This window comes from Sus scrofa, chromosome 6 (genome assembly GCF_000003025.6).
Source record: "Sus scrofa isolate TJ Tabasco breed Duroc chromosome 6, Sscrofa11.1, whole genome shotgun sequence".
Classification (NCBI taxonomy): Eukaryota; Metazoa; Chordata; class Mammalia; order Artiodactyla; family Suidae; genus Sus; species Sus scrofa.
Window position 1 is genome coordinate 34,055,923 of NC_010448.4, and position 13,170 is coordinate 34,069,092.

General features: G+C 44.1%; 1 protein-coding gene across 10 annotated transcripts in view; it reads right to left on the reverse strand.

Annotated features, from left to right (window-relative positions):
- CYLD (CYLD lysine 63 deubiquitinase) overlaps window positions 2,169–13,170 on the reverse strand; it is a 63,849-nt gene continuing 52,847 nt past the window's right edge. For all 10 annotated transcript variants that reach the window (XM_021094185.1, XM_021094191.1, XM_021094184.1 and 7 more), the window contains 5 exons: window positions 12,542–12,674; window positions 11,514–11,622; window positions 10,299–10,417; window positions 9,811–10,027; window positions 2,169–7,353 (listed from right to left, as the gene is read on the reverse strand). In XM_021094185.1, the coding sequence (XP_020949844.1) occupies window positions 7,169–7,353; window positions 9,811–10,027; window positions 10,299–10,417; window positions 11,514–11,622; window positions 12,542–12,674 (763 nt within the window). In that variant the 3' untranslated portion in view covers window positions 2,169–7,168. The remainder of the gene's footprint in view (window positions 7,354–9,810; window positions 10,028–10,298; window positions 10,418–11,513; window positions 11,623–12,541; window positions 12,675–13,170) is intronic.

Sequence of the window (13,170 nt, forward strand, 5' to 3'; positions counted from 1 at the left end):
GAACAACAGGCCTCAGGGAGTCAGTTACAGAGCCGAGAGCCAGGCCCCAGGAGAAGGGGCCTAGCATCGCCCTGGGCCTCTGCCAGCTAGTCACCCTCCTCTGACAAGGCCTCGTTTTGATTGTCCACATGCCCAGCTGGGCACAAGTATAGCAACGATCCCTGTCTCATGAACACACCCACAAAGAGAAAGAAGGGGATTGATGAAAAAAGCACGCAACCCCTTGAGTCTGCACAAAGGCAACTCAGAAGGACGTTAAAATGGCAAAGTTTCATTATCAACAATGTGTCATTGGGCTACGTGGGTTGTTTTTTTTTTTTTTTTTAAGAGTATAGTTGATTTACAGTGTTGGGTCAATTTCTGCTGCACAGCAGATGACCCAGTCATACATACGTATACATTCTTTTTCTCATACTATCTTCCATTACGGCTACCCCAAGAGACCAGATACAGTTCCCTGTGCTAAACAGCAGGATCTGATTGCTTATCTTTTTTTTTTTCTTTCTTTCTAGGTCTGCAGCCGTGGCACATAGAGGTTTCCAGGCTAGGGGTCGACTCAGAGCTGTAGCTGCCGGCCTACACTACAGCTACAGCAACACAGGATCCAAGCCACATCTGCAACCCAGACCACAGCTCATGGCAACACCAGATCCTTAACCCACTGAGCAAGGCCTGGGATCAAAACTGGGTCCTCACGGATGCGAGTCAGATTTGTTTCTGCTGAGCCAGGACGGGAACTTCCACCTTCATCATTTTTAATGCAGTAGTTTGCATCCACTAATCCCAAACTCCCCATCCTCTTCTCTCGCCTTTGGCAACCACAAGTCTGTCGGGCTCTGGGTTTTTGAAACAGCCAAGTTTTTGAATGTACTATATTAATATGACTGCTGCCAACTCTGACTCTTCTGCCTTTCCTAGCTTGACAGAAGGTGTGACAAACTCTAAGCAGTAAATCCTGCTTAGAGGAAGGCTTGTTATATCATTTACCTAAAAGAAGGTACAAAGTTTCCACCCGTATAGCATCATGTGCTCCTTCCTCTGGATTACACAGAAAAGTGTTTCCTTGCCTCTTTGGCAGCTGTGAGGGACCAGGATACAGTATTCACTTTTTTTTTTTTTTTTTTTTTTTTTTTTGTCTTTTTGCCATTGCTTGGGCCGCTCCCGCGGCATATGGAGATTCCCAGGCTAGGGGTCTAATCGGAGCTGTAGCCACCGGCCTATGCCAGAGCCACAGCAACGCGGGATCCGAGCCACATCTGCAACCTACACCACAGCTCACAGCAATGCTGGATCCTTAACCCACTGAGCAAGGCCAGGGATCGAACCCTCAACCTCATGGTTTCTAGTTGGATTCGTTAACCACTGAGCCACAAAGGGAACTCCCAGGATACACTGTTCTCTTAAGTGAACAGCTTTGTGCCCATGTTTCGTGATGAACAATTTCTGGTTGGAGTGGATTAAGAGATGGGTGGAACCAAGCTTTAATTAGGAGCGTGGAGATGCCAAGTTACTTCAAGAAACTACACGGACTCAGGATGCCAGGAGGCGAGCCAGAAGCCACTGGCACATCTCCCAGCACAGGAAAAGTCTGTGAGGTTTTCCGAAGCGACAGTGATGAGGACAGAGACTTGACACAGGAGGGCCTGGTGTGGCATCTTCGCAAAGCGATCTTCTTTCGTGGTGCTCCTGCAAGACCTTAGGAAGTTGTACATGTGAGTTGGAGGTTGGCGCTTGCCGCTCGCCTCTATAAGGACCGAATCATGACCCACTGTACCTGCCAACCCTCAACACCCTGTGAGAGGAGCCCCCGGTGGCGATCGGGAGGGAAGCACTCTGTGCTCTGGGAGAACTGACACAACAGGAGAAGATTTTATGAGCCCAATTCTTGCATCGCCTCGTATTTAGAAAAGCACTAAAATCCTGCATGTCTGCTCCTCGTGACTAGCAGCGACCTTCTGTAAAATGCGTGCTAGTTGCGTGGAGCTCCTCCTTCATGAAAATCACACAGAGACAGGTGTTCTCCCTGCCTCTTTGGAGCAGAATTTCAGAGCCACCTGCAATGCTGCCTCTGGGGCCACAGCCCTCATTTTGCATACCCCAGAGTTTTGACACACCCAATTCCAGGTTTCCCACAACCAAAGCCCTTCCCCAAAGAAATCAAGGAAAAGGAACCATAAAAATTTAATTTTAATGATACAGAAATAGTATATAGTACATTTCTTTCCACAGCAGCACTTCAATCATCTCTAAAAAATTTAACAAAATTAAGGCTAAATCAGAGCAATCTGATAGTAAAGGGATCGTTTATGTGGTTTTATTTTTAAAGAATGTCTTCATAAATATAGAATGTTCGTCAGCCCAAAAAAGAAAAAAATGTTGAGCGAGATACCAAGTAAGGGAAATGCAATATAAAAACGTGCTCCTTTCTGCCAATGTCCTAATAAAGTCCCACGACTTCCCTGCGAAGTTCCACATGGGATTTTTTTTCTTTTTTTTAAATGAACGTTTCTAACGGGGTGCTAAGACCTTCCGGAGGACTATAGGCCATTTTATAAAATAAAACCAAGGACAACTGAGTCTCCAACACAATCTCTCTTGAAAAAAATAAAAAGTGAAAGTGGACAGGGCTTCAAAGTGCAAGAGAATCTCATCCGAGGCTGTGATCCTCCAAAGGCCCATCCCGCGTACCTGGCCTTTCCCCCAACCTGTGTTACAAAAAGACTTTAAAATTCGGTGAAACGAAAACGGCATCACTGACAAGACAGGGGGTCAAGAAAGCAAACTGCTCAAATCCTGACATTCACTGGGATCGGGAAGGAGGGGTGTCTTCCTTTCTCACTTTGTCGTTAGCCTTGGCCGGCTCTGCTGGTTAGCTTTTTACCACCACTTTCAGACTCAAGAAAGACCCTTCGGCTAGTCCAGAATTGAGAGTAAGATGAAAGCCTTTTTTTCCCTCTATCTCTCTGTTCTCCCCAGGAAAGCTTCTGAAAGGCAACCGGACCAGGCAATGCTGACCCCCTGCAGGAAGCCTCGCTCTGAAGTCCCAGAGACACACCCCAGGAGGCACAGAGAACCACCCTGCTCTCAGGCTGCCCTTCCCTCCTCCGCCCTCTCTCTTGCACTCGTTTCCATTTTTTTTTTTTTTCTTTTCTTTTTAGGGCTGCACCTGCGGCATATGGAGGTTCCCAGGCTATGGGTCGAATTGGAGCTGCAGCTGCCAGCCTACGCCACAACCACAGCAACAGGGAATCCGAGCAAGGCCAAGGATCGAACCCACATCCTCGTGGTTCCTAGTTGGATTCGTTAACCGCTGAGCCCCTAAGCGAACTCCATGTTTCCATTTTAATAGGCTCTCCTCCGCCTCCACCCCCAGTTGCCTTGGGGAATTCAAGGGCTACTTCCACTGAAGGGGCACTGTGGGTGCGACATCACGGACCCCTAGAGAGGGTGGTCTTATTTTTCATCGCACACCTTACAGTTCCCCTGCTTTAACAAGGGCATTTTGCTTTAGGATAAGAGGACCTACTAGCCCGGAGAAGAATCCTCTCACACAAGGTTCAAATTTTCATCATAAAGCAGCAGCTAGTTTACACTTTTTTCTTTAACGCCACACAGCAATTTTGTTTTTCCATTTCTTTGGTTCTCAGCAACTCAATGTCCCCTAAAGAAATTAACTGAAAAGCAGATGTCCAGGTAAATCACACCCAATGTCCTCTTAAGCAGGTTCCCAAGAAGGTCGAAACCTCCAGGAAACAGTAGGTTGAGGCATAGTTACCACAATGCATTCCCTATATAAATTCACTTGTAAACACAGAGAAACAAGAAGACAAACATACAATGACTCCTGTGTATATAATTAACACAATAACACTCACACAAAGAGAAGGTATTTTTGAGATTCAGTGCTTTTCAAATCTGGCTGATCATCAGCTTCACCCGGTGGGAATTTTGACATTATCATAAACCCCATTCATTAAGTCAGATCCAGCAGGCATGGCTGGGGACCCAGAACTTTCTATTTTTTTTTTTTTTCCTATAAAAATTTAATATTCCCATCCCCTTGCTACACAGAGGAAGACACTAAGACCCAAGAAGCCAACATGGTGTCCAAGACAGAGCCAGTGACAGAGAGAGGGCCAGAACCAGGTCTCCTTTTACCATCATACCCCACCGCCTCCCAGGGCTCTCCCCGCACCTGGCGCCCTGACACTCAGGCTAAGCAACCTAGACAGTCTGTGGTGAGAAGCAGGGGGTTGGGAGGTTTCTGGGGGCCGGGTCTCCTATGTCTCTCGTGTCTCTGACGCAGTCCTAGGTACTAAGCGTCCAAGAAATACTTGTTGGGAGACGGTCACTCCGCTGGGGCCCGACTCTGTGTTCTAAGCTCCTATCTCACCTACAACCATCCAGGTAGATGCAAAATCATCTCGCTGGATATCGGGATCCACTTGAGGGGGGCAGTAAGAACTCTGAATTCATGAAGGGGCCATGTTCACACAACAGGGGTCTGAATGACAATGCAAGTCCCTTAAGATAATTACCATGTCTTCCCCTTGTTCCTGAATTATGTGAATGACGTGAGAAAATAAATGAAGCCATGGGATTGAAAGAAGCTACTGACCTAGAACACTTGGCAAGCATGCCTTATAAAAATCCGAAAGCAGTCTAAGGACATAATCCTTAGCAGGTGTAACAATTACATCTTACTGAGATTTCTTACTGTTTCTCTCGGTTTGCAACATGCATGGAGTCAAACTCCTTTCTTTATAAAGCTGATGGGAGGGACTGAACACATTCTGACACGGTTCCTGTTCTCCCCCCACGGCCACCGTATAGATAAATTCTCACACACAAACACATACACTTAGACGTGTGTATTTAATGGAGGTCGGGGAACATGAGTTGTTTTATAAATAAGACAATTCTATTTATTGCCAGTTGACTGTAGATATGATATGGAAGAAAGGAAAACCAAAACATTTAAAGAGCCAACAGGAAAATATCCAAGACTACTTAAGGCTAAAAATGAAATCAATCAGTAGGCACATGGGCCCCTGGACTGCACAGCCCAGCCCAGCCCTGCCTGTGCCCACCTGACACACGGGGCTCTGTTGGAGCAGCAACAAGAAGGGACGGTCAGGGGGGTGGGGAGTGGGGAGGCAGGACCCAGGGTCAGGAAGGCACCCCCCCCCCGCCTGCCTCCCCAAGAACCACCACAGAAGGACCTGCATCCCTTTACTGGGTGCTCCCTCCCCAGGTAACACTAAATGGACTGGAAGCTCTGCGCTTAGAAACCAATAAAGCGGAGGCCCCTCCACGGGAAAGCGCCTCTGCCCCGTGGGACATGTGCCCCAGAAGCCTCCATCACGTCTTCTGCCTCAAGGGGCTGGGCAGCAAGGACCTTCCTCAACCTGTATTTTGTTTCCATTTCTACAGAAAAGGAACTGTCTTCTCTTTTTGCTTTTTACCTGTTAAATTCAGTCTTATCTAGATATACAGCCCTCACCATCCCTCCAGAGAGTCCCTTATAATCCCATTGACAGGCTCCTTCCTCCCTGTATTCATTCAGCACATTTATTACAGCACGACTGGACCTGTGGGAGGTCAGGGCTAGACCATCTTGGGCCTCTGGTACCCCGGGCCCTCATCTACCCCAGGATGATGGGGTGGGGCCACCCCCACCCCCACCCCCGGGATCTATTACCCATCTAACCACTCCCCCAGGCACTGAGCGCAACCTCATGCGTAAGTTAGGTCCTTTTTCATTTCAAAATGCAAAGATGAAAGAATTTGTGTACATTATGATGTATAAAGCTACTAAATCAGCAAAATGGGGTGATAGAACCAAAGGGTAAACATGACTTTAAGAAAATCATGGCAGGGTTTGTAAAGATTCTCTCCCTTTTGGGGGGACATCAAATGTCTCATGAAGTCATATGCTGGACACACATGACAACGTCTGTCCTTCTGCACGGTGAGGAAGTTTTCCAGCGAGACAAGGACACCACACAAGGACACGTCCCACAGCACTGACACGCATAACCTACGCTTCTATCTAAACTGCCACACACTACAGATATTAGCTACAAAAACATCCATTTTCTACTTATTTAATTGGGAGGAGGGCGAAGCCGCTGCAGGCATTTCAATAAAATACCTGATTCGTAACTGTCATTATCTCAAGGGAAATCAGACTGAATTTAGGGTGTGGGGATTGACTGACTGACAGTCTTATTTAAAATAGGAAAGGTTTAGACACTCAGCACATCTCTTCAGGGTAATTTTTATGAGTGATTCTCTATGCAAATTCATTTTCTGATGAACCATATATTTGTAGAGGAATATATTATATTCATCACGCCAATTCTTCAATAAAATTTACTGTGTCCCATTGCATGAAATAGTTCGGGAGCCTTAAAAAAAAAAAAAAATGTTAGCTGACAGTTACTACTCTGAGCGAAGAGCTTCAATCGCTGTATATGCTAGTCCCCCAGGAAAATTACATCAAAAATGGACGTTTTATGACAAAAATCACTCATTTATCTCAAAACCAGAACAAGTAAAAAACACCATTAAAGGAATTTAAATACTTTTCTGACCACTACTGCAGAAACACAGAAACTCAGCGGATTGCAGACATGCAGGAATCAGCACTATACAGGGAAGAACTAACAAATCAAACTCGGTACAATTTTAGTAACTGGATTAAAAGTAGACTCTTAATAAAACCAAAATATTTCCTCCTCAAGGCAACCGCTTAGCTACAAAGGAAAAATGATTTCATATCCTTGGTCCATAAAGAAGACACATTTATTTACATTCTCAATGGACTAAAAGAGGTTTTTAAACTGTCACAATTAAAATTTTATGCTTCCAAAAATATCTTATGATGATCAATGCACTTAACTTAAAGCTTCAGGTATTAATAACTTCATTTAAACTTCTTAAAAAACCAACACAAACATACTCTCTAGAGTGCAAAATGCTTCTTATTAAATACTTCAGTAACACAAAAGCAATTTGTTTTTAAACGCAGGAATCCTTTTCTGAAGGATCATCACCGCAGAGACATCCATTGCCGGCAATGGATGCTGCCCAGAACTGCCAGCTCGAGTGAAACGCAACATTAAAACTTGGCATTCAGTGTCTGCACCTGTCCAGATGACCCCGTTTATTTGTACAGACTCATTGTTGGACTCTGGTACATGCACATGTACGCATCACAGAGAAGTCTTCGTGCACAGCCCTGGATTCTTCTCGAGTCCAAGGAATGCAGATCTTCTAGAGACATTTTCAAGTACTCTCCTACTTCTGGGCATGGGGTCACCTGAGGAATGTTGAAGCCATTCTGACCACCTACGGAAAAGAGGAGGAGCTGTATTTAGGGCAGACAAGTTTTAAACCCTGTGGCTGCCCTGTCCTGCCAAAGCAACTTTACAATTCCATAGCTGAGTTAAGGCTAATTTTCAGGATCTGAATGGCCTTATCTTACTCCTGGTTTCTAGAAGTTAAATGCTCCTTTTTAACTCTTGACAGTCTCATCTCTTGGTTTCTGAAAGGATTCCGGGACCAATAGTGAATCTAACTGACAAAAGGACACACATCCTGAGCAAAGTCCAAAACCCTACTTCCAGGCTTCTCTGTGTGGTCCATCAGGGAATACCGCTACTTCGGCACATGCATTCAGCGCCTCGCATCCCCGAACCCCTTCCCAGACACGAGCGTCCTGTATGCGGTCTGGTTTAGAGCAGATCTAGTAAAAATGAACACCATCTTATTCTCCTAAATTAAAAAAAAAAAATGTATTTGTGTGACTCTTGCAAGGTTTGCTTGGCTTTTCATTGGACTGAATAAAGACCCTGTGGGGCGTGGTCGTAAGGATTCCAGGAAAGGCTCTTCTGCTTTAGCCTCCCAAAGGCTCGCTCAAAAACACCTGGACCCCCTATGATTCTTAAAATATTTTTAAATTTATTTTTTAAATGTTTTACTATAGTTAATGTGGAGTGCTCTGCCAATTTCTTCTGTACAGCAGTGACCCAGTCATATGTACACATATATTCTTTTTCTCCTATTATCTTCTAGGGAACCTCTGTGATTTTTGAGTTCTACTGTTAAATCCAAATTTGAACTGGGGTAGGGACACATTTACAGGTGGGATGGGGCTATAGCCTTCAAGTGTCTGAGAGCTGAAGGAAAAAGGGTTGAGAACATCTGGTGTCGAGCTTGGGCCCTGCCCCAAGGGGGTGTCCTAGGTCACAAGAGGGCCACACCGGAAGACTTGGGGCCTCGAGCCTGAGAGAGTGGCTAAAGGAAAAACGGGGTGTCAGGAGACTAGAGGAAGATGGAAGGCACACTTCACAACCTTGCCCAGGGCGGGTCCTGCCTGCAAACTCTATACAGGCGGGCGGACAGCTGTCTTGAAGACTGTTTTCTCTCTAAACCTACTAGAGTCCCAGGCACTTCCCATGCACTCATGAGCTATCTGTTAAGTAATGAGACATCCTCGAAGGTGGCCGAGAAAGTGCAGCGTGTTCCCTGCTTCAGGAGAAACACGCTACACACAGAATAAGCCTATTTTCCCCAAGAAGCTACTTACTTCTATTCTTAGCTTTGTCATTTAGAAGACAACCTGGTTTAGTATAAAAAACATAAGCACTGAGGTCAGAAAGACTGAGTTAAGTACAATCTCTGAGACCTGAGGTGCCTTAAACCTCAGCTTTTTGTTTGTTATTTGTACTTCGTTCCTTTAAGGCCACACCAGCAGCATGTGGAGGTTCCCAGGCTAGGGGTCGAATCGGAGCTGTAGGCGCCAGCCTACACCACAGCCACAGCAACGCCGGATCCTTAACCCACTGAGCAAGGCCAGGGATTGAACCCACAACCTCATGGTTCCCAGTCGGATTCGTTTCCGCTGCGCCATGATGGGAACTGCCAAACCTCAGCTTTAATAAGAGAAAAATAGGAATCATTTCCATCTTGCAAAGGAATCAGGTATAACGACCTCAAGCACCTCCCAGAGAGACTGGCACACAAGCACGTAAGAAACGGTGACTGTGGCTTGTACGGAAAATGAGAGGAGCCTGAAAGCCAAAGACAACGAAGCTGAAAATGAAGCCTCTCAGTCCTAAAGAAAGGATTTTCAGATTCTTTGTTCCAAAAAGACTATGTGGGGGCTCCTGCTGTGGCATGCATGGTAGGTTAAAAATCCAGCTGCGGCAGCACGGATTTCAATCCCCAGTCCAGCACAGTGGCTAAAGGATCTGGTGGTACTGCAGCTACAACATAGGTTGCAGCTGCAGCTCAGTTCAACCCTGAACTTCGATGTGCTGTGGGCATGACCATAACAAAACAAAGACTATATGCATATCAAAATATCACAGTAATAGTATTCCTAAGAGCCTGTAATAAGGCTTTTTATTTATTTTTTTCTTTTAGGGACACACTCTTGGCATATAGAGGTTCCCAGGTTAGCGGCTGAAGTAGAGCTGCAGCTGCCGGTCTACGCCAGAGCCACAGCCACGTGGGATCTGAGCCACGTCTGCCGCCTACACCACAGCTCATGGCAAAGCCAGATCGTTAACCCACTGAGCGAAGCCAGGGATCAAACCCGCATCCTCAACCCACTGTGCCACAACGGGAGCTCCCTGTAGTAGGGTTCTTCATGCATTTCAAGATTTCAGACTATGTTACCAAGCTATTCCTGAAAGGCTTTTCCCAGCACTATTTGATGACTCAGAACAGACTATTCCTCTATGAACTATCCCACTGCAAACTCTAATGTCCCCCCAGGTGGAAGAAAAGTCTGTGAAGTACCATCCCGATCAGCCATGCTGTCAAAGAAGAGCCAGGCGGAGTCGTCCTTCCCGTACTTCACGAAGGCGACATAGTGGCTCGTTTCTATGCAGAGAACAGCGAATAACTCCATCTTCTGGCAGGGGATGCAGCCGTGTCTCCAGTCCCAGTCAGGTAAATCTTTGGGAAGTGAGACGGGGTTATATTTATGATTCAACCTCTTGGGGTGAAGGTGGACCTACAAGGGAACGTGAAGAGAAGAATGCCATTAAGGAGCCAACCTCGGGGTTTGCAGAGAATGGACTCCACGTACTCTGAGTCCAGCCCCATAAACAGGACTTCCCAGAAGCCCAGGGAATCAACAGAAGAGGCATAAACAACATCACTGGATGACACATTTTTAGATGCTAATTCTCATTTTGAAAACGTTTTGAAACCTGAAATCTGTTCCAACTAGGAATGAAGGACTGTTTATTAAGAGACTATCCAGTAAGTCAGGTCAAACTTACTTGAGTGTTGCAGGTTTTACAGAACTGCTTGATTTTCCCAGCTGAGATGTCGGGGTCCTCGTAGCACTCTCTGCACTCGTACATGGCGAGCCCGCCACATATCCGGCACTGCCGCGGGGCTAAAGTGGGGGGCGAGGGAGGGGAGTTTAAGGGCCTTTACAAATGCAGTCTTTCATTAAAGAGAGTAAAAAGGAAAGCGAAGCTTCAAAAAGGATCATGTTCGCGGATGCAATCGTCTAGCCCTCCCCATCCCCATAAACTTTCAGTTGGATTTCCTTGGACTCAGAGGAGATCTTTAGAGACAGTCTCTCGAACCAAATGACAACATTTTAAAAATAGTATATTCTAAAGTGTTTCTCTAGATTATAAATGTCTATTGGTGAAAATTCAAAACCATGAAAGCATAAAGAAGAAAACCGAAAGCATCTACAATTTCAGTCAGTAAGAAGTAACCACTGTCGGAGTTCCTGTCGTGGCGCAGCTGAAACGAATTCGACTAGGAACCATGAGGTTGCGGGTTCGATCCCTGGCCTTGCTCAGTGGGTTAAGGATCCAGCATTGCCGTGAGCTGTGGTGTAGGTCGCAGACGTGGCTCAGATCTGGCGTGGCTGTGGCTCTGGTGTAGGCCGGTGGGATAGCTCTGATTAGACCCCAGCCTGGGAACCTCCATCTGCCGTGGATGCAGCCCTAAAAAGACAAAAAGACACACACACACACACACACACAGAAAGAAAGAAGTAAGTACTGTCAATACTGTGAATTTTCTCCAATAATTTTATATCTGCAAACTTACATAATTCCATGTGTGCGTGTGTGTGTGTGTTCAGCCCCTCTTACAGAAAATATCAGCATACTTACCTTTTCACTGATAATTACATCATGACCACTTTTATGTAACACTGGTCTTCAAAAACATGAAATTTAATGGCAGCAGTTTTGTTGTACAGATACACCATAATTCGGTTAACTGCTTTCCACATGTTAACATCCAGAGTGCTTCTAATTTCTTAATCATAAACATATTTGCATATGAAATACTGATTTACATGTCTATTTTCTCAGTATAAATTCCTCTCAATATTTCCGGGCTCTTCAGATACCAAATTGCCATTTAGAAAACTTGTACCCTGTCAGATACTTATTCGCAATTAATATGAATGACTTGATTATTTCTGAAAAACAGACTAAAAAAAAAAACCAAAACCTTATACTTACTGTCTTCAAGTAAATCTGTTATATTTAATTCCAGAGATGGAAAAATTTTTTTAAATAGTTTAAAGTCTTTTCCAAATCGAGGCATCTGAATAATCAGACATGATGGTGCCTTAAAAAAAAAAAAAAAAAGATACATATTTTTAGACTCAAACCACTGATAAAAATTCCCCTGAAATTTCCAAGAAATAGCCTGGGCTGTTAACCTAAGCAGTGGTTCCACCATAAGGTAGCGCTTGTAAAACAGGATCCGCACGTGAGCACAGGGTAGGAAGGTGAAGCACCAAAGAGTTACAGGTTTCAAGCAGTCCAAGATCCACAGACACACAGCCAGCCTGAGGCCAGGCGGTCCAAGAGCTTCCCTTGAGTCTCAAACAATTTAGTGACCATGCACAGTGACATTCTACTTTGGGTTTAGATTTTTAAAAGGTTTTGGAAAAACAGTATTTGCAAGTATAATAAAGAAAACTCATCACTGAAGGACACTATTCCTTATATTTCAACCAGAACACTCCTTCAGAAATGGATACAATGAATAGGAACCACAAGCGCATACTACTAAGTTCATGAAGATACTCAGTAAAAGAAAAGTAATTTATATCACTTGTTCATTTATAGCAAGTGAGTTTACTTTGTCTCATTGAAGGAGGAAAAGGAAATGTTTCTTTATTATATATATATATATAAATAATTTGGATAATGTGCTTGCACACAATGTTAAATTGGGTAAAGTGGTAAGCTGAGTGAAATGACGACAACAAAAAAAACGAAGATCTTCTTTGCTTTAAGCTACTTGAAAGTTTTCAAATTACATAGCAGAATTATTTTCTCTGTCACCAAAACTCCAAAAAGTTCAATCTTGGTTCTAAGGCATTTTCTACATGGACAGTGTTGAAGCATTTAATTTGTTCTTTTTTAACAATTTGAGTTTCTAACTATTCTCAGTGGGTTAAAAGCAATAGCTGTTGAATCTACTTGTTGTCTTAAGAATCCTCAGGACTTGCATATAAAGTATAGTAATTATTACTAACCTCCGCAAATTTCAGGTTACTGTTGATAAAAGACCATTCTAACAACTGCTGAATTGTAGGAACTCCAACTTTCTCATTTTTTTCCATAAAAATTTGATAGAAGTAACAATCTTGTACTTTTTGACCTGCTGATCTAGAAATATGCAGAAAAAAATAGGTAATTTGCTTATGAAATGCATAAATTAAAAGGTGAACTGGCTCCAGAAGTATCTGAGAACAGAAACCGATGGTGCAACTCTAGAAACAGTCAGAAGAGCAGGGGCAAAGACCATCACTTAGATAAAATAATTAAATGTATTTATGCATAAGATGTTACAAATGATTTCCTATTTTAGTTCCCATACTGAAAAGTTCCCTTACTGATTAAGAGAAACATAATGCAATAACATCCACAATCAAGAAGCACTGTGTGTGAGATGGAGCATCATGGAAGATAAGAAAAGGAGTGTGTGTGTGTGTGTGTGTGTGTGTGTGTATATGACTGGGTCACTCTGGTGTCCAGCAGAAATTGGCCCAACATTGTAAATCAACTCTACTTTAATGATAAAAATAAAAGAAGAATAAGATGCACTGTGTAAAAATAAAAACCACCTGGTTCAACTTAACTGTTCAAAGCTAGAAAGCAGCAA